The following is a 24,988-nucleotide window of genomic DNA, read 5'->3' as shown; positions in this document are numbered from 1 at the left end:
TTTTTTTTTTTTTTTTTTTTTTTCTTTTTTTTTGAGATGGAGTTTCACTCTTGTTGCCTAGGCTGGAGTGTAGTGGTGCAGTTCCAGCTAACCGCAACCTCCACCTCCCGGGTTCAAGTGATTCTCCTGCCTCAGCCTCCCGAGTAGCTGGGGTTACAGGCATGTGCCACCATACCCGGCTAATTTTGTATTTTTAGTAGAGACAGGGTTTCTCCATGTTGGTCAGGCTGGTCTCAAACTCCTGACCTCAGGTGATCCAGCTGCCTTGGCCTCCCAAAGTGCTGGGATTATAGGTGTGAGCTACAGAATAAAATATTTTAAAATAGGCCAGGCCTGGGGACTTAGGCCTTTAATTCCAGCAATTTGGGAGTCCAAGGCAGGAGGATTGCTTCAGGCTAGGAGTTCGAGGTTATAGTAGGCTATGATTATGTCACTGCACTCCAATCTGGTTGACAGTGAGATCCTGTCTCAAAAAAAAATAATCCTTCAGAATACATATAGTTGCTGAAGTACATGACAGCTTTTTCTTCATCAACAGCAATTTGTAATGGTCTTTTTAAGGTTTGCAGATCTGATGGGCTAAATATATTGTGTTAGTTTAGTTCACATTTTCCTCACAACGGACCAAGTTGGATATAGTTTATAAATCTATGGCCTGTTTGTATTTTTTCTTTTGTGAGTTTATATATTTTCCCGTTTTTTTTCTTGTTTATGTGTGGGATTGTGAGTTCATATTTTCCCATTTTTTTTCTTACTTGTGGGAATTTTATATGTTCTGGATATTAATATTGAAATGTCATATTCCAGACAATGTATTGTCTACCTTTATGTCATCTCTGAACAGAAGTTTTATAATTTCAAGGTTTTTTTTTTTCTTTTCAAATATGTCTTTATTTCTGTTCTAGATCCTCTATCATATATAGGCAGGTTATCCAAACACTTTACTGTGTTGTGGTATTTGTTATATACCTTGAACTGCTGTGCTCAAGCAATCCTCCTGCCTAAGACTTTTAAAGTGCTGGGATTACAGCACTTAAGTTTCTGTCTTTTTAGTTTATCCAGAATTTCCCTTTATATATGGGTGGAGTTCATTCTCTGCTTATTGGAAACCACATATTTGTCATGGACTAAATCACCATCTTTATTTACAGGCCTCTCTGGACTCTCCTTTGATCTTTTCTGTCTCTGAGTAAATGCCATGTTACCGTACTTAGATATATATTAGTTCCCCTTGTTAATAAAAAAAAAAATCTTAGCTGGCTTTAGCCATGTATTTCTCCAGATGAACACTTACCATCAGCTTGTCACTGTTCATTGAGAAAATCTGGTTGGGGATGTGTATTACATTTAATTAGTTTTCCATTGTTACTGTTATCTGATCAGGTTAATCCTTCTTCATGGTGTTGCATAATTGTTCCAGATGAACCAGTCATCCTCTTAAATTCTGTTATCTTTTTTTTTTTTTTAAGATGGAGTCTTACTTTGTTGCCTAGGCTGGAGTGCAGTGGTGCGATCTTGGCTCACTGCAACCTCTACCTCCGGAGTAGCTGGGACAATAGTCATGAGCCACCATGTCTTGCTAATTTTTTGTATCTTATTAGAGACAGAGTTTTGCCACATTGCGCAGGCTGGTCTTGAACTCCTGAGCTCAGGCAGTCGACCTGCCTCAGTCTCCCAAAGTGCTAGGATTACAGAGGTGAGCCATGGTGTCTGGCTTCTTTTATCATTTGTAACAGTTGTGTTACATCATGTAGTTATATTCATCATGGGCAGTACATCCAAAATAGTGTGAAGCTCAGAGCGTAAAGAGTAGGTGTCTAGTCTCTGAATTAAATGGAAAAATTTCTAGGTTTTAAGACAGAGTCCTACACTGTTGGCCAGGCTGGAGTGCAGTGGTGCCATCTTGGCTCACTGCAACCCCTGCCTCCTGGCTTCAAGCGATTCTCCTGCCTCAACCTCTCAAGTAGCTGAGACTACGGGTGCGTGCCACCACACCCAGCTAAATCTGTTTTTTGTATTTTTAATAGAGACGGGCTTCACCGTGTTAGCCAGGATGGTCTTGATCTCTTGACCTTGTGATCTTCCTGCCTTGGCCTCCCAAAGTGCTCGGATTACAGGTGTGTGAACCACTGCACCTGGCCCATCTTGTCTTTTCTAATGAATGAAACTCAGTATTATCTCCTTCCAGAGCTTACTAAAGTGATCACATGATTCTTCTCCTTCAAGCAGTTAAGAGTATAATAGACATAGAAGTGCTCTTGTAATGTGCTGCTAGAGTATTGACTTTTTAAAGGATTTTTATGTCAGTATTCATAAATTATGTTGGGGGGTGGTTTTCTTTGTGTGTCTGCTGTCTCAGCTCTTCTCTCAGTGTGCCGAATGCAGAGTGCACTGGATGCTTTCCCTTCTCTTTGTTTTCTATGCTGTGATGCAAGTGGCATAAGTACTGCCCACTTCTGGCAGTATTGAGCTGTGAAATCTGCACGTGACCCCCCATCTTTGGTGATGACCTGTTTGCCACAGAATAGAGAGCTAGAGTCTCTGTGACTCCTCCCAACCCCCAACCTTTTTCTGGATCCTGTTTCTGATTTCTTAATATTTCAACTTCCTAAATCAGCACTAATATTTTGTTTTTTGTTTCCACATTCAAAGTTTTTCCTTCCATTCCCTTCACTGAAAATCTTTGTTAGCTAAATAGGTCACTAAACTATTTTTTCTGCAAGGTCTCCAGCAGTGCAAGTACTTTGTATTTGCCTGCAGTAGTTTCTGTGCCCCTTGGTTGCTCCCCTTGATTCAGCCTCCTAGTTTTTTATTTGTTTTTTTTTTTTGGGCATGGAGTCTGTCTCTGTTGCCAGGCTGGAGTGCAGTGGTGTGATCTCGGCTCACTGCAGTCTCTCCCTCCCAGGTTCAAGTGATTCTCCTCCTCAGCCTCCTGAGCACTGGGGATTACATCTGACCGCCATCAAACCCAGCTAATATTTTGTATTCTTAGTAGAGGCGGGGTTTCACCATGTTGGCCAGGATGGTCTTGATCACTTGACCTTGTGATCTGCCCCCCTTGGCTTCTCAAAGTGCTGGGATTACAGGCATGAGCCACTGCACTTGGCCCAGCCTCCTGATCTTCCGTTTGGTCTTTATGTCTCTGGATTACTCAGGCTGTGATAAAGTCTGCGTTTCATCCTTTTTGGAGCTCAGGACCCATGGTCCTGAATGGACAGACCTCTAGGCCATACACTTCTGGATGATCTAGGAGTATCCTAAATCTGGCTGGTGTCTGGGGTACCATGGGTACCATAAGTCTTGGGAGAGTTGGCTCCACAGGTGACAGATTTAGGGTGAAGTCCCAGAGTCAGAGGCCACATAAGGGGAGCCTCAGCAGGAGTTACTGTTGCAGCCTAGGGCTGAGGTGATGGGTGTCCAACTCATCTTTGCTCTGTTACAGAGAGAGTCCTTTAGTAAATATTGTCCTTCCTCTTTTTGTTTTTTTTTTTTTTCCTTTTTTCTTTTTTTTTTTGGACAGAGTTTCGCACTTGTTACCCAGACTGGAGTGCAGTGGCGCGATCTCGGCTCACCGCAGCCTCCGCCTCCTGGGTTCAGGCAATTTTCCTGCCTCAGCTTCCTGAGTAGCTGGGATTACAGGCACGTGCCACCATGCCCAGCTAATTTTTTGTATTTTTAGTACAGACGGAGCTTCACCATGTTGACCAGGATGGTCTCAATCTCTTGACCTCGTGATCCGCCTGCCTCGGCCTCCCAAAGTGCTGGTATTACAGGCTTGAGCCACCGCGCCCGGCCCTTTTTTTTTTTTTTTTTTTTTTGAGTGTAGCTTCCTCTTTTCCTTCTCTCACCTCACAGATGTTTAAGGAGGGCCTTTTGTGTCCCATGCAGTATACTTACTAAAAACTTAGGTGATAAACCAAAGCACTTACATAATTACTACCATCTTTGACTTAATAGTCTAAACAATGATGGCCATTTACAAACATGTTACCCAGATACAATGATAAATGTACTGAGAAGGAAAAGACCCTGGTATAAAGAGGGGAAGCAGTGGGGAATTTCTGTAGAAGACCTAGTTAGGGGAAACTGCAAGGGTGAGATTTAAGCCAATTCCTGAAAGAGTATAAGTCTGTGGACATATAGGAGTGGTGATGAAGTGAGCTTCTAGGCAGGGAGATGCCATTTGGGGCAACTGTGAGATGGGAAAGAACTTGCCACTTTGAGGGGCACTTCAAGCCTAGTGGACTAGGAGCTGGTAAAATGAAGGGATGTGACATTGCTTTTCACAGCTCACTGGGTGGCTTTTGGAAAAAGAGTTGTGGTATGTCACAGATTGGAGTCAGACAGGGCCCTCAGTTATACCTGGTAATACCTGTAATATGTGTAATAACTGGCCTGAGAGTAACAGTACAGTTGGGGAGAATTGGGTGTGCATGATTTGAGACTTGGTAATTGGCTGAGAGGGATGAAAGAATAAGCCACCAAAATTTCTCATAGGTGATTGTCTAACATAATTTGTATGTAAATTTGGACATGTCCTGCACATAACAAAATCCACTGATGCTCAAGTCCCCAATATAGAATAGTGTAGTGTTTGCATGTAACCTACTCACATTCTTCCTTATAGTTGAAGTCATCTCTAGATTACATATAATACCTAATACAATGTGAATGCTATGTAAGTAGTTGTTATACTGCAGTGTTTAGGGAATAGTGACAAGGAAAAAATGTTTACACTTATTCAGTACATTTGCAACAATCCTTTATATATGTTTTTGAGTCGAGGTCTTACTTTGTCACCCAGGCTGATAGGGAGTGGCATGATCATGGCTCACTGCAACCTTGAACACCTGGGCTCAAGTGATTCTCCTGCCTCAGCTTTCTGAGTAGCTGGGGCTACAGGTGTGAGCCATTATGCCTGGCTAACTTTTTTGTCACCATATTGCCCAGGCTGATATTGAGCTCCTGGCCTCAAACAGTTCTCTCACTGTCAGTTTCTCAAAGTGCTAAGATTACGGTCTTCGGCTGGGCATGATGGCTCACACCTGTAATCCAAGCACTTTGGAGGCCAAGGCAGGCGGATCACCTGAGGTTAGGAGTTCAAGACCAGCCTGACCAACATGGTGAAACCCCGTCTTAAAAAAAAAAAAAAAGATTACGGTCTTGTTTGATGCATCATCCATTTTTTTTTTTTCCTTTCCACATATTTTCAATCCAGAGTTTGTTGAATCCACAGATCTGGAACCCACGGAATATACAGGTCCAACTCTAAATTCTTTTTGTCAGCATCTTCTTTCTTCTTTTTTTTCTTGGAGAGTCTCGCTCTGTCACCCAGGCTGCTGGAGTGCAATGGTGCAATCCTGGCTCATTGCAACCTCTGCCTCCTGGGTTCAAGCTATTCCCCTGCCTCAGCTTCCTGAGTAGCTGGGACTACAGAACTGTGCCTGTATGTGTCAATAGCTTCATTTAAAAATATGATTAAGGAGCTGGGTGTGGTGGTTTGTGCCTGTAATCCCAGCACTTCGGGAGGCCAAGGCGGGCAAATCATCTGAAGTTGGAAGGTCAAGACCAGGCTGACCAACATAGAGAAACCCTGCGTCTACTGAGAATACAGAAAATTAGCCAGGCGTGGTGGTGGGCACTTGTAGTCTCACCTACCCAGGAAGCTGAGGCAGTAGAATCACTTTAACCTGGGAGGTGGAGGTTGTGGTGAGCCAAGATTGCGCCATTGCGCTCCAGCCTGGGCAACAAGAGTGAAACTCTGTCTCAAAAAAAAAAATATATATATATATGATAAAGGTACTTGGTGTGATGGCTCATGACTGGAATCCCAGTAATTACGGAGGCTAAGGTGGGAGGATCACTTGAGCTGAGGAGTTCAAGACCAGCCTCACCAACATAGCCAGACGTCATCTCTGCTAAAAATAAAAATAATTAGCTGGATGCGGTGGCACACCCCTGTAGTCTTACCTGGGAGGCTGAGGCAAGAGAATTGTTGGAGCTTGAGAGTTTGAGGCTGCGTTGAGCTGTGATTGTACCACTGCCCTTCAGCCTAGACAACATAGCAAGAGACTGTCTCAAAAGAAAAAAGGGCCAGGTGTGGTGGGTCACACTTGTAACCCCAACACTTTGGGACTCCAAAGCAGGAGGATTACTTGAGGCTAGAAGTTTGAGACTGGCCTGGGAAACATGGTGAATACAGGTCTCTACAAAAAATAAAAAATAAAAATTAGCTGAGTGTGGAGGCAGGAGGATATCTTCAGCCTGGGAGGTTGAGGTTGCAGTAAGCTGTGATAGCCCCACTATCCTACAGCCTTTATCTCTCCAGGATAAGGGAGAAAAATTGTTTCTGAGTTTTTGGCATTAGCCAAGGATGTGGGGATGTCTGGTAAAGAACTAGACTTTGCTGAGGAGAGGAGATAAGTGGTTTGTGTTTTCTATGTTTCGTTTTTTTTTACCTCTTTTTTTTTTGAGGCAAGGTTTCACTCTGTCACCCAGGCTAAAGTGCAGTGGCCCCATCTCACGTCACTCCAACTTCAACCTCCCAGGTTCAAGCAAATTCTCCTGCTTCATCATCCAGAGTTGCTGGGACTACAGGCACCTGCCACCACACATGGCCAATAATTTGGATATTTTAGTAGAGACAGGGTTTCACCATGTTGGCCAGGGTGGTCTTGAACTCCTGACCTCAACTTATTTTCCCACCTGTGCCTCCCAAAATGCTGGGGTTACAGGCGTGAGCCACCACACCTCTCCTGGTTTTTTTTACTTTTTTTTTTTTTTTTCTTTTGTGGAGACGGTGTTTCACTCATGTTACCCAGGCTGGAGTGCAATGGCACGATCTCGGCTCACTGCAACCTCCGCCTCCTGGGTTCAGGCAATTCTCCTGCCTCAGCCTCCTGAGTAGCTGGGATTACAGGCACGCACCACCATGCCCAGCTAATTTTTTGTATTTTTAGTAGAGATGGGGTTTCACCATGTTGACCAGGATGGTCTCGATCTTTTGGCCTCGTGATCCACCCGCCTCGGCCTCCCAAAGTGCTGGGATTACAGGCTTGAGCCACCGTGCCCGGCCTTTTATTTTTTTTTTTTTTTTTACTTTTTATGTTGAAATAATTTTAAAGAGTTACAATAGGCTGGGCACAGTTGCTCAGGCCTGTAATCTCAGCACTTTAGGAGGGGCAGATGGGAGGATTACTTGGGAGCAATGTCAGCAACAAAGCGAAATTCTGTCTCCACCACAAAAACCAACAACCCAAAAGCCAAGTGTTGCGGCTTATGCCTGTAGTTGTCGCTATTTGGGAGACTGAGATGAGAGGATTACTTGAGCCCAGGAGGTTGAAGGTGCAGTGACCTAAGGTCATGCTGCTTTATCACAGCCTGGGCAAAAGAGAGATTCTGTCTCAAAAACAAAACAAAACAAAACACAAAACTTTACTCATAGTATAGGTAATTCAGTAGCTTTCATGTTGATTGAAGTTTTTAAACTGTCCCATGCCTTAACTGATTCTTGTCATGACGAATGAGAAGACACCATAGAGACACACAAAGGTTTGCAAATTTAGTCAGTTGCACCTGTTTAGACCTCAGAAGGAGATGCACACAGCACATAAAAACACCTGTGTGGAAGTCATAGGTGTTTGGAATGGAATGCTTTACTGTGAGATGAGAAAACTGTCCCCTGCAGTGGCCTGTTTCTCCCAACACTGGCATGGCTGTGCCTCTCATTAATGCACAGAACTGGTATTGAGTACAAACTTGGGCCATTTTGACAGCTCACCCTGTATGCTGCTCCAGCTTTCCATGTTAGCAAGAATGGCAGTCAAGTCAGCAGTCTGCAACCTTTTTGGCACTAGGGAACAGTTTTGTGGAAGACAGTTTTTCCACAGACCTCAGGGTGGAAAGGGATAGTTTTAAAATGAATCTGTTCCACCTCAGATCATGAGACATTACATTCTCGTAAGGAGCATGCAACCTAGATCCCTCACATGCACAGTTTGCAATAGGATTCATGCTCCTGTGAGAATCTAATGCCACGACTGATCTAACAGGAGGTGGGGCTCAGGTGGTAATGATCACTAGCTGGCTGCTCACCTCCTGCTGTGCAGCCCAGTACCAGTTCATGTCCTGGCAGTTGGGGACCCCTGATTTAAGTAGCAGGGAATCAAATCCTAGGACAAATGGCATTCATCTTCGGGAAAACACCGAATGAGGAAAAATGCTGTAACAACAAGAAATGTAGGGAAATAAATTAGATGGCACTTGAATCTTCAGCTCTTACTTAATCCCTTCAAGAAAGCATTGCCATATATGTGGCTCTTGGTTGGAATACTTGAGATATAAACTATTATAGATTTATTCATTAGGAAAGGAACACAGGGAAGAGACTAATTATGAAGGTCATGATTTAGGAAACTGTGCAGGGCGTTTCACATTTTTTACTTGTCAAGAAGTTAAGTAGGGGCCAGGCGCAGTGGCTCATGCCTGTAATCCCAGCACTTTGAGAAGCCAAAGTGGGCAGATCATTTGAGCCCAGGAGTTTGACCAACTGGGCAACATGGCGAAACCCTGTTGCTACATGAAATACAAAAATTAGCTGTGCATGGTGGCGTGTGCCTTTAGTCCCACCTACTTGGGAGGTTGAGGTGGGAGGATGGCTTGAGTCTGGAAGGTGAAGGTTGCACTGAGCTGAGATCTTGGCACTGCGGAAAAGAAAACAAAGTAGGAAATGAGTCCTACAAATAAAAACAGCAGCTTTTTGAAACTTAGACCAAACATGAGTCTGAAAAATAAGTTTGATGAAAAGGAGAATGGTTTATCTGGAGGAAGAAAGCCAAATTCTTTTTGAGATTCCATTCTTTGTATAGCTTGAGAGGTTCATACAAGCTATAGAGTGATCAATGGCATACCATTCTTTTAAACAAGAACAAGATGGAGTAATGTATTTAGTGTGTAAAACTTCACTTTCAGCTTGTCTTTTCCCTCTTTAACGTCTTTGCCATCTTCCATGGGACATTAACCAGCAAACGCCCCAAATGGAGTAAGTCTTTTCCATCAATTTTTCAACATCTGAGAACTCACACCGGGAAGAAACCTCATAAATATGATCATGTGAGGAAAGTCTTATCTTAAGAGAATTCATACTGGAAAAGTTCTTACATTGAGTATTATATCTAAGAACTTCTAGAACCATGAGAATATAATTGGTGTGGGAAAGGTTTCATGCGTAGCTGTCTTATTCAGCATGACAGAAGTTGTACTAGAGATTACCTAAGAGCATATGGTTGGGAAGACTTTGGGTATCCTAGAACTCACTACAAGGAGCCCTCTCTGAACATAACGTTTTGGAAACCCCTTCAGTAGGAGTCCTCATTGTTTTCAGCATCAGAGGACTCATATGGGCCACCATCCTGTGAATGTAATCTTTGCAGACAAATTACCAGCCTTAACTCTCTCCTTATGTGACAGAACAAAATAAATATGCACTGGAAAGAACCCCATGAATAATAAAAATAAAATGTCTCATCCCAATTTTTTTTTTTTTTTTGAGACAGTCTTGCTCTGTCGCCAGGCTAGAGTGCAGTGGCACGATCTCAGCTCACTGCAACCTCCACCTCCCTGGTTCAAGCGATTCTCCTGCCTCAGCCTCCCAGTTAGCTGGGACTACAGGTGCATGCACCCCACCCAGCTAATTTTTTGTATTTTTAGTAGAGACCGGTTTTTACCATGTTGGCCGGGATGGTCCCCATCTCTTGACCTTATGATCTGCCCGCCTCGGCCTCCCAAAGTGTTGAGATTACAGGCGTGAGCCACTGTGCCTGGCCAAAATGTCTCATTCTATTTTTGTGTCATAGGGAAGGCAAACCCTACATAAAACTTCGATAACATAGGTATGTAAATGTAGTATGAACAAGTCTTGTCTCTTCTAATTTGCTTTATTATCCAACCTAAACATCTAGAACAAATATTTTTAAATATGGATGACAGCAGGCATTCTTTTACTTCTGTATGTCCCTATTTGCTAACACAATGACTGAATTAGTAGAAGCCCAGTAGATACCGTTGAGCAAATAGATGTCTGAAGAAATTGCAGGAGACAAGAATGTGTCTTCAAAGAGAAGATTGAGTACAAGGCCAGGCTTTGAAACAAAAGGGTAGGTAAGAGAGTAAAGGAAAATCTTGAAAGAGTACCACAAAGAAGTCTGCAAGGCCCAAAGAAGTTTTGTTGGCAACTAGGTTGAGAATCTGGAATGTTGAGTGGCTGTCAAATATGTTTTGGCTGGAATTCAGTGTAACAGAATGATCACATGCTTTATGATTTTTTATTGAAGAACACTTTATATTCTGTGTCATCTCCCACATATCTGATCTCTAAGACCTCTGTAAATTGTGATCTTCTTATCTGGGGACCACTCTCCCATGGTTCCAGGGCTTGTACTCAGGGATAATTTCAAAGCCTGAAATGTCTTAACTAGTAATTAAGAAGGAAAACAAATGAACTAAGGGTTTGAAACAGACTTTTTTTGAGGAAAGAAAAATACTTTCAATAATCCTATAGAAAGAGGAACAATGGCTTTTTAAGGAGAAAATCAGAAGTAGAGAAGAAAAAAATCTTACAGGAGCTCATTTTCTGGGTAGACAAAATGCCAAAATCACTTTGAGTAAGTAGAGAATAAATAAATAAGCAACCAGGAAACCTATACAGAAAGAAAAAAAAACCTCTTTACAGATATTTTACATCTAGTTTTCATTACAGTACTTTGTACAGCTGTTACAAAGAATGAGCAACCTCTTGATGTACTAATTTGAAACAGCATGTGTGTACTTAACATATATGACATATTTTAATACATAAATATATGTAAACTATTTCTTAAAATTCAAGTGTGCTTGCTCTGGTTTCACATATAGTAAATTTGGAACAATACAGAGATGAGGATAAAAATTTAAAAATAACGATACCTATTCAAATATGTACATGCAAATATGGTTGTGTGTCTGTTGATCATTAATGGAAAGATGTAGAGACCTCTTTGGAAATTTTATATTAACTTTTATAGGTGCTGCCCATAACTTTGCTCATAGAATGGAAATGGCTGTCTCCTTCCTGTTGTGTCACTAATTCCTGGTCCAGTTCCTAACACATTATAGGTGCTCAGTAATTATTTGTTGAGTTTAGGAGTAAAGAAACAAAAAATGGAAGGATTTGTGGAAAAGTGTAGAATTGCCAAACTTAGTCCTAGGAGAAATATTAAAATTAACTTTTTTAAGAACCAATTAACAGCTTGCATCTGAACATGCAGTGGAGATTTTTTAACTTCCCATTAAAGACAGGGCTAGGTGCAGTGGCCCACACCTCTAATCTTAGCATCTTGGGAGGCTGAAGTGGGAGAATTGCTGCAGCCCAGGAATTGGAGACCAACCTGGGTAGCACAGCAAGACTTCGTCTCTGCAAAAAATTTAAAAATTAGCCATGCCTTCTGGGGTACACACCTGAAATACTATTAAAATGATCCTATTTGGCTAGGCACAGTGGCTCAGGCTGTAATCCCATAACTTTGGGAGACTTTGGATCACAGAGACCAGCCTGGCCAAAATCCCATCTCTTTTTTTTTTTTTTTTTTTTTGAGACGGAGTTTCGCTCTCGTTACCCAGGCTGGAGTGCAATGGCGCGATCTCGGCTCACCGCAGCCTCCGCCTCCTGGGTTCAGGCAATTCTCCTGCCTCAGCCTCCTGAGTAGCTGGGATTACAGGCACGTGCCACCATGCCCAGCTGATTTTTTGTATTTTTAGTAGAGACGGGGTTTCACCATGTTGACCAGGATGGTCTCGATCTGTTGACCTCGTGATTCACCCGCCTCGGCCTCCCAAAGTGCTGGGATTACAGGCTTGAGCCACCGTGCCCGGCCCCATCTCTCTTAATACTGGGGAAGGTGGTGGGTGCCTGTAATACAGGCTACTATGGAGGCTGCGGCAGGGGAATTGCTTGAACACAGGAGGCGGAGGTTACACTGAGCCGAGATCATGCCATTGCACTCCAGCATGGGTGACAGAGCAAGACTCTGTCTGAAAGAAAATAAATTATAAAAAAAGCTCTTGAGCAAAATGACATTACAAAATAAATTCATAGAAGTAGTTTAGCTTGCCCAGGTACAGTGACTCACACCTGTAATCCCAGTACTTTGCGAGGCCAAGGCAAGTTGATCACTTGAGGCTGGAAGTTCCAAGACTAGCCTGGGCAACATGGTGAAACCCTGTCTCTACTAAAAATACAAAAAAAATTAGCCAGGTATGATGGTGCGCACCTGTAATTTGGGAGGCTGAGGCTTGAGAATTGCTTGAACTCAGAAGTCGGTTGTTGCAGTGAACAGAGATCACACCACTGCACTCCAGCCTGGGCTATGGAGCAAGATTCCATCCCCCCCCCAAAAAAAAAGAAAAAGCTTTGGTTACACCAGGAATAACAAATTTAACACAAATATACAAAACATATTAATACCTTTAAAAAGTTGTACCAAATAATAAATTACTAAGGAATGAACTGGACACTTTTTATTTTTTGAGGAGTTTTGCTCTTGTTGCCCAGCCAGCAGTGCAGTGGCGAAATCTCAACTCACAGCAACCTCTGCCTTCCAGGTTCAAGCGATTCTCCTGCCACAGCCTCCTGAGTAGCTGAGATTACAGGCACATACCACCACACCTGGCTACTTTTTGTATTTTTAGTAGAGATGGGGTTTCACCATGTTGTTCAGGCTGGTCTCAAACCCCTGACCTCAGGTTATCTGCTCACCTCAACATTAGCCACCACGCCTAGCCGAGCAGGACCTATTTGAAGAAAGGTGTATGTGCTGCAGTGTGGAAGACTTGAATAAATACGTAGAGGTATTAACTTATTTTGAGGACATAACAAAGCTTAAAAGTACCGATGCCCTTTTCCTCAGTCATTCCTGAAGTCATTCCAGCCATCAACCTCTGGAGAAATGCTACTGGAACCATTTTACCATGGCACCGGAAATATAAGTCCCTGACAAGGGCTTGGCTGAAAAGAACCAAGTGGGGTACAAACCACGTGTGCTCTATGTTACACAGAAGCTGTATTGAATCAGCAAATATTACTTGAGCATTTGCCAGGATTCCAGATACTGTTTCAGGACTACATCAGAATGATGAGCGGGGCAGGTGTCACACTTGCTTTCATTTGGCCTACATACATTCCAGACTGGAGCTAGCATGCATGGCTGATAAAATCAACAAAAGTGAACTTTTTGGATGGGTGTGGTGGCTCACGCCTGTGATCACAGCACTTTGGGAGTCCGAGGTGGGCGGGTCATGAGTTCAGGAGATCCCAGCACTTTGGGAGGCCGAGGCAGGCAGATCACAAGGTCAGGAGATCTAGACCATCCTGGCTAACACAATGAAACCCACTCTCCACTAAAAATACAAAAAATTAGCCAGGAGTGGTGGCATGTGCCTGCAGTCCCAGCTACTTGGGAGGCTGAGGCAGGAGAATCACTTGAACCTGGGAGGCAGAGGTTGCAGTGAGTTGAGATTGTGCCACTGCACTCCAGCCTGGGCGACAGAGGGAGACTATGTCTGAAAAAAAAAAATAAAATTTTTCCTTCAGTACCTCAGTCACACTGGGCACCTTTCAACTGCTCATTGCCTCAGCTGCTAGTGCTACTATGTTGGGACAGTACAGATCTAGAACATCTTATTTATAAAAAATTCCATTAGCACTGCTCTAGATAGGGTGAGAGAAATGATTAGTAAATTGATGAATCAGATATTTTGAGGTGGTAATTGGTGCTGCAGAGAGAAGGAAACAATGGGACATGTTCGCAGGGGACAAGTGAGGTACGGGTGAGCAGCAGTAGTTTAGAACTAAGCAGGAAGATGGTTCTGAGGAGGTGACATTTGAGCTCAGATCTGAATGGGAAAGGTGAACCAGGTGAAGATGTTGTGGAAGACTATACCAGGCAGGTGGGTGGTGCACATTTGGATCTCTGGATGAAAGCCCATATTCTAGGAAAAGTAAGATCGTGGCTGTGGAAGACCCCTTTAGTGTCAAGGGCATGAAATAACAGGGTTTGGAACCCAACTTCTTTGTTGTCCACAGTGTTAGGCTGCTCTTACATTGCTATAAATACCTGACACTGGGTTATTTATGAAGTTTTTGTTTTTTTTTTTTGAGATGGAGTTTCGCTCTTGTTACCCAGGCTGGAGTGCAATGGCGCGATCTCGGCTCACAGCAACCTCCGCCTCCTGGGTTCAGGCAATTCTGCCTCAGCCTCCTGAGTAGCTGGGACTACAGGCACGCGCCACCATGCCCAGCTAATTTTTTGTATTTTTAGTAGAGACGGGGTTTCACCATGTTGACCAGGATGGTCTTGATCTCTTGACCTCGTGATCCACCCGCCTTGGCCTCCCAAAGTGCTAGGATTACAGGCTTGAGCCACCGTGCCCGGCCATTTATGAAGTTTTAATTGGCTCACATTTCTGCAGGCTGTACAAGGGTGGGACTGGCATCTGCTCAGCTTCTGGGGAGGCCTCAGGGAGCTTTTACTCATGGTGGAAGGCATATTGGGAGCAGGCATGTCATATGGCAAAAGCAGGAGCCAGAGAGGGGAAGAAAGTGCCACAAACTTTTTTTTTTTTTTTTTTGAGACAGAGTCTCAACTTTGTCACCCAGGCAGGAATGCAGTGGTGCGATCATGACCCACTGCAGCCTTGACTTTCTGGGCTCAAGCATTTCTCCCATCCTAGCCTCCTGAGTAGGCAGACAACAGGTGCATGCCGCCATGCCTGGCTAATTTTATTTTTTATAGAGATACCGGTATTGCCATGTTGCTCAGGCTGGTCTAGAACTCCTGGGCTCAAGCGACCCACCTACTTCAGCTTCCCAAGGTGCTGGGATTTACAGGCATGAGCCCTTTGCCTGGCCACACTTTTTTCAATAACTAGATCTCTTGTGAATTAACTTATTACCAGGAGATTGCTGCTAAGCCATTCATGAAAATTCACCAGGCCCCACCTCCAACACAGCATCACATTTCAACCTGAGATTTGGTAGGGACACAGAACCAAACCATATCCGCTCTGTAAGCCTGGGCAGGGTTCCTAGCCTATCCCAGCATGAATTTCTTTTGTGTTTGGGTTGCACATTTGCTTCCTGGGACTGTGGGCATCCTTTGTGAAGTGGTAGTACTGTCATTGATTCGAAAACTGAGTGATGTAAAGTTGAGCAGCAGCCTTTGGCAGATCCTCCTCTAGGCTGTACTTTGGGGTCTGAGATCCACAAGTCCCAGTTGGCAGCCTCTGGTCCAGTGGAGGAGACAGATGCAGAAGGTAATACAACAGGGAGCTTGGCAGCACTCAGGGAATGATGAGAGAGGAGAAGAGCAGGAAAGCTGAGAGCTTTCTGGACAAAGAGGAAAAGTGACGGGGTACTGTGCCTGGGGATTGGGGCACTGAGGGTAAGTACTCTTCTGCATCTCCCCCACAATAAGCTGCTAAAAAGATCATTACTGTTAAATTTTGGACTGGTACACGTGGTTAATCAGCATTCACTGGGAAACAGCACTGTGAGGAAGACAGCTGCCTAATGCCTGTTTCTCACCCTGGAAGAAAAGCAGCAGAGAGGAAGAAATATCCTGAGAGAAGAAAATCGTGTCGAGGGAGAAAGCAGCGGCTCCCATCAGCCCCACATGCTGTGCCTGGACTTTGGTACCTAATCACTTTGGGTGAAGAAACCCAGGCTGTGTCGGGCGTGGTGGCTCATGCCTGTAATCCCAGCATGGGAAGCAGAGGCGGGCAGATCACGAGGTCAAGAGATACAGACCATCATGGCCAACGTGGTGAAACCCCCTCTCTACTAAAAATATAAAAATCAGCTGGGCATAGTGGCATGTGCCTGTAATCCCAGCTACTGAGGAGGCTGAGGCAGGAGAATCGCTTGAAATTGGGAAGTGGAGGTTGCAGTGAGCCAAGATCACACCACTACATTCCATCCTGAGCAACAGGAGCGAAACTCCATCTCAAAAAAAGAAAAAAAATGTAATTGAAAGAAAATAAATGAATTATGCTTTCAAGTAAAGAAAAGTTTCTTGGGGCGAAATACGTTCCCAGAAGTCCTAAGGAAAAGAAAGGATATAGATCAGGAGCTGGAGGGGGCAAGCCCCCACAGTGAAAATAAAAGCTTATTTGGGGGAAGAGGTTAGAAAAAGGTGCTCGAGTGTATCTGATTTATCAAGAAGAAAAATCAAGCGTAGACTGGCAATGGTTGAAAATTAAAAGCGTGGCTCCGGTCCTGGTCTACAGTTGTGCCACCTCGCTGGAAGGTCGGTCTGGGTTGCGGGGCGGTGGTGCGGCCACTGGCCCTGGGCAGAACCTAGTGTGGGGCTGACTCCCTGACCCCTGTCAGTGGTGGGCACCTCCAGGCAAACCTCCGCAGCGCGCAAACTGGAAGCCCAGACAGACCAAGGTTTGTACTCAAGGATCGGGAGGGGGAGGGGGCCGCCTGCTGTGGCCTCAGCGGAAAGTCTCCCCCAGCCTGCGAAGTCCGGACAACTACTTGCAGGTGGGGCACGAGTGGAAGCTCCTTCTGCGCTGCCGCGCTTCCCTGTTTCCCCTTGTAGACTCAGGACAAGTCCCCGTCAGCTGGCAGTAGGGAGAATGGTAGCGGAAGCATATGTCTAGGAGGCTGCTGGGAGTTGTTCTAAGTGACAGTTCTGGGCGTGGCCGGAAGTTACAACAGCGCTTCTCCAGTTGTGGGGGAGGGGGACGGTTAGCGTGGCTATCCACCATGTGTGGCCAGTGCTATTCTGGGCAAAAGGGTCGGCATGTGGTTGTGGCCTCGGATCGCAAGTGCGCAATGACGGACTCGGCGGATGCTTTTGGAGGCGGAGGCCAAGTCCAGTCCAGTTCCAGCAGACCGCTGCAGGCAGCCGCTGGCACTGAAAGATGCTTTTTCTTTTTTTTTTTTTTTGTTGAGATGGAGTTTCGCTCTTATCACCGAGGCTGGAGTGTAATGGCGCGATCTCGGCTCACCGCAGCCTCCACCTACTGGGTTCAAGCAATTCTCCTGCCTCAGTCTCCCGAGTAGCTGGGACTACAGGCGCGCGCCACCATGCCCAGCTAATTTTTGTATTTTTAGTAGAGACGAGGTTTCATCATGTTTACCAGGATTGTCTCGATCTCTTGACCTCGTGATCCACCCGCCTTGGCCTCCCAAAGTGCTGGGATTATAGGTGTGAGCCACCGCGCCCAGCCTGAAAGATGCTTTTTTATTTTTGAGACAGCCGCAGTTGTTCCACACTAGCAAGTTTCTGCGCTGTGACAGTTTTTCTGCGTTGTAATAATCACACTAAAACTAGTGCAGGTTTTACTGCTTACAAGGGAGTTTTAATCGATTTTTTTGAACCGTGTTCTAACACTACCCGTTTTTCCAGTTTTGTTGTAACAAACCACTCGGGGCCAGAATTGTATGTTGTGGAAATAAAGACCAGGCCACCCAAATGAGGACACGCAGAGGTTGACTCAAAGCCAGGTATAGCAGGGAGCCAGTCACCGTCCCTTGTGTTCCGTAGAGAGAATCGAAGGCAGATAGGGTGTGAGGAATATATAAACAAACTGTGATCTCTCTTGTTACCATCCATCTTTGGTAATAGCCATCCTAGTGGTGTAAAGTATATTCCACTGTGGTTTTGACTTGCATTTCCCTGGTGAATAATGATGTTGAACATCTTTTCATGTGCTTGTTCTCCTTTGTCTTGCTCTGCTTTTGACTTACAGAGTATCCTGAGCTTCAGCTGGACCCTAAATTGGATCCTCTTTCTGCCGAGAGTCCCCTGATGAACATTGAGGTTGTTGAGGTCCTCACACTGAACCAGGAGGTGGCTGGTCCCCGGAATGCCCAGATTCAGGCCCTATATGCTGAAGATGGAAACCTGAACCCAGATTCCCCCAGTAAGCAGGTCCAACAACTCGTCAAGCATCCAGGTGACCCTGAGGCCGCTCGTCAGAGGTTCCGGCAGTTCTGTTATAAGGACATGACAGGTCCCCAAGAGGCCCTAGACCAGCTCCGAGAGCTGTGTCACCAGTGGCTACAGCCTGAGGCACGCTCCAAGGAGCAGATCTTGGAGCTGCTGGTGCTGGAGCAGTTCCTAGGTGCACTGCCTGTGAAGCTCCGGACATGGGTGGAATCACAACACCCAGAGAACTGCCAGGAGGTGGTGGCCCTGGTAGAGGGTGTGACCTGGATGTCTGAGGAGGAAGGTAAGTAGAAGGGTGGGTAGAGGGACAGCTTAATGAGGGTGTCTTGGAGGACCCTGTGGGGGAGATAAGAACTCCAGGCTTCCTGGGAGGTCGTGGGAAACATTGTGCCCACTCCATACAGACCAAGGACATCCATGTTCCTCATGTGTTCCTGAGCCAGAGCTACTAAAACCCCTGCATTCTTTAAGTACCCCTTCATGGGCTTCTGATGGAAGCACATAAAGTGCTTCGTTTTCATCCCTCTGGCATTTCTGCTGCACCACAAGCCCTCTAGCACTTGATAAGATACGACTACTGAGCTCATAGAGCCTACAGTAGCAGGAGAGATAGGGATTTGACAAATGAGAGTGCATAGAACAATGCTGAGATTAGGAGGAGATTGAGATGATGGTGAGGTTCATGAAGGTCTGCAGCTGACACCTGGTGTCAAGTAGAACTGGCCAGGGTAAACAAAGGGGCATGAAAGATGGGCTATGCAGAGGAGAGCACTGAATGTAAGGACCAAGATGGAAGGAATCTCTGTAAATGCAAAACCCGGAGAAAAATTGAGTATGTCTGTGATGTAAGGGAGCAGAGGGTGGAGCTGGCACAGCCAATGGGGACTTTTGTCCTAAAGCAATGCAAAATGTTCTTCTAAAACTGTGGGACTTGGCCGGGTTTGGTGGCTCATGCCTATAATCCCAGCACTTTCGGAGGCTGAGGCAGGTGGATCATGAGGTCACAAGTTCAAGATCAGCCTGGCCAACATGGTGAAACCCTGTCTCTACTAAAGATACAAAAAATTAGCCAGGCATGGTGGTGCGTGGCTGTAATCTCAGGAGGCTGAGGGAGGAGAATTGCTTGACCCCAGGAGGCGGAGGTTTAAGTGAGCCGAGATAGCGCTACTGAACTCCAGCCTGGGTAACAGGATGAGACTCCGTCTTAAAAAAAAAAAAAAAAACAGTGGGACTTGATCCCTGAGTTTCAGAAATTGGTGGCACCATTGGATTTGACCTTTAAAGATTAATCAGGCTGTGTGTGTGGTAGATGGTGGACAGGGGATGGGGGTGAGGCTGGACACACACAGGCAGCTATTCCCATGCCCTCTGATGGTGTGGTGTCTTACATAGGAGTGATGGTGATGACAGACTGCAGAGAGAGTATACGTGTGTCGTGTGCATTTGGGAGTAAGACTCCAAGACTTGATTTCTTCTTCAGGCTGAGTTTCACAGAGTATGTGTGCTCCTGCATTGCCCACCTCCATTTTCCACATTCACGGGTGCCCAGAAGATATCTCTGATGTGAATGAATGATTGGCTGCTTCATGTTTGTAATTGAGGGGAAAGAGAAGGTATCCTGAAGGGGAATGTTGAGATTCTAAGAGGTCAGGACGTCCTGGATATGTGGGTATCCAAGGTAGCAGGGCAGGCACTTGCATGAGTTGTTTTAGATGCCCCAAGTCTGGGGTGCTGTACTTGACAGAATAATTGCCCCAAAGGTGTCTGTGTCCTGACTCCTGTACCCTGTGAATAAGTTGTCTCACATGACAAAGGGGACTTTGAAGAAACAATTAACTTAAGGATCTTGAAATGGAGAGATACACTGGATTATTTGGGTGGATTTAACATAACCACACGAGTCTTAAGGAGAGGGAGGCTGGAGGGTCAGAGGAGATGTAATGATAGAAGCAGGTGATAGAGGAAGAAGCCATAAGCCAAGTGTTTGGGGCAACCTCTAGAAGCTGGAAAAGGCAAGGAATGGATTCTCCCATGGAGCCTCCAAAAGGAACATAGCCATGCTGATACCTTCTTTTAACCAAGTGAGGCACAAACCAGACTTCTCATTTCCAGAACTATAAGGTAATACATTTGCATTAATCCGAGCCACTGGCATTTTGGCAATTCACTGTAGCACCAACAGAAAACTAGTTAGGTGCCAAGGAGACAGTTGTGGGGTTAATGAGATGAAAATCAGTGAATTCACCCTGTGTTTAACCTCAGAATGAAATAAATTAGGGCCCCAGAAGACAATGGGAAGAGGCCTTCCAGAGAACCCTGAGGATCCCACATTATGTGATCAGTGTGTTAGTTGGGACTCTTGGGTGTGACTGCCACAAAGGCTTGCACAGAATGGCTCAAAGGAGAAGGAGAATTATTGAAAAAGTTCCAGGATGCTGTAGCATCAGGCAGGGCTGGACCCAGGGGCTCTAATAATGTACTCCAGACTTGTCCTGTCTCCCATTCTTACCTCTTCTGCCCTCCACTGGCTTCATTCGTGGGCAGGCTATCTCCCTGCATGGGATTTCTCTTTCCCAAATATTCCAGCTAAAGCCTGTTGGCTCCAATCATCTGGCTATAGGCTTTGTTCATTCCATATCTAATCACTGTGGCCAGGAGAAAGGGATGATCCAGTGAGTCAGCCTAAGTCATCTCATGGCCCACCTTGATGGTGAGGGTGGATTAGCACTGTGGAAGCCTGTGGACCATGTGGGGTCATGTGAGGAAGGTTAGACATGAAGGAGCCATGGTTAGAGGGGCCATAGGGCTGGATGGAGCTATTGTTTTCTTAGCTGGGAGGAGACTTGGTGACATTCACTTCAAGATGGCTGCATGTTGTGGGTCCAGGGAACGTCTCATCCTTCATGAGGTGGGAGAAGACAGGGAGGAATGAAAGGGTGCCCAAATAGGCAGGGTGGAGGGCTTGGAGGCCAGAAACGGGGGCTTTGACTCGAGGCAGTGTGAGGCAGCTGCCTCACAGGAGGGGCTGAGGCCCACAGCCGTCCTTGGAGCGGGAAGGAGTGGGACCAGGGTCTCAGCAGTGAGGACACTGGTTCCCTGCGGCCTTTGGAGGGTGAGCCATCCTGGGCCCATCCAGGTGTGGGCACTCGGGAGGGGAGCTGAGCTGGTGGGAAGGTAGGAAAGGAGCAGAGGCTGTCTTGGAGCTATAGTACAATGTGGATGTGCAGTGGCCTAACAGTTGCAGAGAGGCCACCGTTGCCCTTTCCAAGGGTCCCCACACCTGCTGACCCCCTCTGGCTGGTGTCTCCTCTCGGTACTTCCTGCAGAACAACCTGTCGAGGGCACCGCCTGCTGCCTCAAGGTCACTGCCCAGCAGGAGGAGAAGCAGGAGGATGCAGCCATCTGCCCAGCGACAGTGCTTCCTGAGGTAAGCAGGGAGTGTCGCCCTTATTTGTTCACAGCATCTCCTGTGAGGCAGGCCCACCCATGAGACATCCACTCTGCCCTGGGCTTTCCTAAGACCTCCTACAGGCTGGGTCATTCTGAGATTCTGGGCTCTTAGGTCTGTGCTGGGCCCTGAAGCAATCTGAGTGTGAAGGGCAGCCCTGCCCTCCAGCCACTGTGGCATCACTGGAGACAAGCCATGGTGACCCGGGAGTTGAGAAGGCAGGAGGCAAGAGGGTAGGGACTGACCAGGTGTTTACAGAGACTTGAGAGATGGAACTATCACAGGCAGGCACATCTGCATCCAGGTCAGTACAAGAGAGCCCTCATCCTTCAGAAATGCATACTAAGGTATTTATCTTTGTAGCTCTTTTGGTATCTGGGATTTGCTTCAGAGTAACCCAGAGCTGGGGTATGGATGAAACCAGATTGGTCCTGATGCACTAAGCATTGGGGTAGCGGTATGTTTGTGGCATTGGTCAGAACTGTTTGCATTGCAGGTGGCTTATACTGGCCCAAGCTGTAGAAGTAAATTTATTGGCTCTCATGTATTCTGTACTAGACTTTAGGCAAGGCTGCATCCAGGTGCTCCCAGGTGATGGGAAGAATCTCTGGCCAACCTGTTTCATGGTTCTGCATTCTCCCCTTTATTCTTAGACAGATTCTGCCCCATGTAAGCAAAATGCCTCCCAGATCCTGGCAAAGCAGGGTTGGAGGAACCTCTTTTTCCCAAAGTCCTAGTCAGTTCCCCAGAAAGTACCAGTCATGGCTGTGCCAGGGTGGCTGCCTGCTCCCAGATCAGCCCCATCCACAAAGGCAGGGGCTTGGTTGTCATTTCCACTAAGGGGGAAGACAGTATTAATAGATGGAGAAGGCTCTGCAGTGGGAACATGTCAGCACTGGGCAAGCTGGATAGAGCCATGGTTAGGATGGAGTTGTTTGCTTGTTGCACTTGTAGCTCTTTATGAAGCAAGGGCTCTGCCTCCCAGCCTGAAACCCAGACCTTGGTTTGGACTCAGTAGACCTCGTGTGGGCCATGGGTTGGTGTCTCTGAGTAAATCCCCAAAGCAGGAGAGTCCCTAGCACAGTGAGCTCTGCCAGAACCTCCCAGCTGGCCTTTCATCTGCCTTCATTGACAACCCTCTGACCCTCCTGTTGAGCACAGACACATGTGTGATGTTACAGGAGCCAGTGACCTTCCAGGATGTGGCCGTGGACTTCAGCCGGGAGGAGTGGGGGCTGTTGGGCCCGACACAGAGGACTGAGTACCGCGATGTGATGCTGGAGACCTTTGGGCACCTGGTCTCTGTGGGTAAGGCCCTGCCCCTCTTCACCCATACCAGGGCTGGTAGGCCATAGGAGCCCAAGTGAGGGGTGTTCATCTTCTCTGGGCTCCACACTGGGCATTCCCTCAAGTGGCGCTTGCTCCATCCAAAGGCTATAAGTGGAACCGTAGACCTAGCATTGGGTGGCTAGAAGCAGCCGTGGTCCTGTGAAGAAGCGATTTGTTATCTGCCCTGAGGCAGTATGATAGAACAGGAATTCAAAGAGCTTGGAGGACACTCCCTGCCCTCCATGTCCCTTGTTCACCAAAGTCAGTGCTCCCCTCCCTGCTGCTTCATTGCTTGTCAGTCTCTCTTCAGGTTGCATGACTCTATATGGAAAAAAAAATCCTGACTTTTGAACTTAATTATGCATTTCATGCTCTCAGACCCATCTAACACATCTACTATGGTATCCACATCTTTTGGTTTTTTTTTTTTCAGGTTGGGAGACTACACTGGAAAATAAGCAGTTAGCTCTAAATTCTGGCATTCCTGGGGAAGAACCAGCTGCCAGCCTGAAAGTGCAAGAATCCTCGAGGGATTATGCCTTGTCCTCTACATCAGAAGATACCTTGCAGGGTGGGGTCCAGAAAGTCCAAGACACAGGGTTGAAACAGGTGGAGTCTGCTCAGGAAAAAGAGCTCCCTCAGAAGAAACACTTTGACAACCCTGAGTCCCAGGCAAACAGTGGTGCTCTTGACACAAACCAGGTTTCACTCCAGAAAATTGACAAACTTGAGTCCCAGGCAAACAGTGGTACTCTTGACACCAACCAAGTTTTGCTGCAGAAAATTCCTCCTAGAAAACGATTGCGCAAACGTGACTCACAGGTTAACAGCATGAAACATAATTCACGAGTAAAAATTCATCAGAAGAGCTGTGAAAGGCAAAATGCCAGGGAAGGCAATGGTTGTAGGAAAACCTTCAATCGGAGTACTAAACAGATTACGTTTATAAGAATTCACAAGGGGAGCCAAGTTTGCCGATGCAGTGAATGTGGCAAAATATTCCGGAACCCAAGATACTTTTCTGTGCATAAGAAAATCCATACAGGAGAGAGGCCCTATGTGTGTCAAGATTGTGGGAAAGGATTTGTTCAGAGCTCTTCCCTCACACAGCATCAGAGAGTTCATTCTGGAGAGAGACCATTTGAATGTCAAGAGTGTGGGAGGACCTTCAATGACCGCTCAGCCATCTCCCAGCACCTGAGGACTCACACTGGAGCTAAGCCCTACAAGTGTCAGGACTGTGGAAAAGCCTTCCGCCAGAGCTCCCACCTCATCAGACATCAGAGGACTCACACTGGGGAGCGCCCATATGCGTGCAACAAATGTGGAAAGGCCTTCACCCAGAGCTCACACCTTATCGGGCACCAGAGAACCCACAATAGGACAAAGCGAAAGAAGAAACTCCCTACCTCATAACCCTCAAACCAGTTGAAGAAACACTGTTTTTTCAGCTCGGCCTTGCAATGTAACATCCACAGGCCTGCTTGTGAGTTGGGACTGAATGTGAAAGGGAAGCATTGAGTGAGGACATTCCCAAGACCAGAGGACAACTGGAGAGACTGCCCAGCACATCATGAATAAATAAGAAAATGAGTGGGGAGTTACTAACACCAGTTGGAAAAAATAATTTTCCATTCAGTTGATATTGTCTGTTCACTCATTTAGTCATTAAAAGTGAGAGTAATAAAATCTGAAAATGTGGCATAAGTTTAAAAAGCCAGGTAATTAATAATCTGCACTGATATTACATTTACAGTACCACAGTAAAGTATTTATGTGTATAAATAAGGATCAAAAGAGAATGTGGATAAACTATTGATCTATTTCTGTGTAGAACCTGTGTATTTCCTGCTTATTTAAATACTTCTACAGTAATGATTGATATTTAAGCAACATTAAAACAAAAGGAAGGAGATTAGTTCTAGAAGGTTCTGTGCAAGCCTGCAGCACCTTGGGCACAAGAAATTATGTGAATTGGGATAAGTGGATCTTTCTGCTTCTTAGGGTGTTGTCATGATATGGTTAGGTGAAGGTAAGGAAAACTAAGACACTCAAAGGGCTGGAAACCCCAGGCAAGTGTGTGGACTTCCTGGGAATATTCATATTTTATTTTTTTGACACAGAATCTTGCTCTGTCACCCAGGCTGGAGTGCAGAGGTACTATCATAGCTTACTATAGCCTCGAATTACCTGGGCTCAAAGGATCCTCCTGCCTCAGCCT

The 24,988-nt window shown here is 45.9% G+C and overlaps 1 protein-coding gene across 6 annotated transcripts in view; it reads left to right on the top strand.

Moving 5' to 3' along the window:
* The window catches only part of ZNF274 (zinc finger protein 274), a 30,574-nt gene extending 5,892 nt beyond the window's left edge, over window positions 1-24,682 (top strand). For 5 of the 6 annotated variants that reach the window (XM_032263355.1, XM_032263360.1, XM_032263358.1 and 2 more), the window contains 4 exons: window positions 17,791-18,273; window positions 21,305-21,417; window positions 22,620-22,746; window positions 23,201-24,682. In XM_032263355.1, the coding sequence (XP_032119246.1) occupies window positions 17,791-18,273; window positions 21,305-21,417; window positions 22,620-22,746; window positions 23,201-24,183 (1,706 nt within the window). In that variant the 3' untranslated portion in view covers window positions 24,184-24,682. The remainder of the gene's footprint in view (window positions 1-17,790; window positions 18,274-21,304; window positions 21,418-22,619; window positions 22,747-23,200) is intronic. The other variant, XM_032263357.1, reaches the window with a different exon arrangement.
* The last annotated feature ends 306 nt before the right edge of the window (window positions 24,683-24,988 follow it).

This window comes from Sapajus apella, unplaced genomic scaffold (genome assembly GCF_009761245.1).
Source record: "Sapajus apella isolate SASKATOON/1434 unplaced genomic scaffold, GSC_monkey_1.0 scaffold135, whole genome shotgun sequence".
NCBI lineage: Eukaryota > Metazoa > Chordata > Mammalia > Primates > Cebidae > Sapajus > Sapajus apella.
The sequence above is the reverse complement of the archived record's forward strand: the minus strand, read 5'-3'. Positions and strand labels throughout refer to the sequence as shown.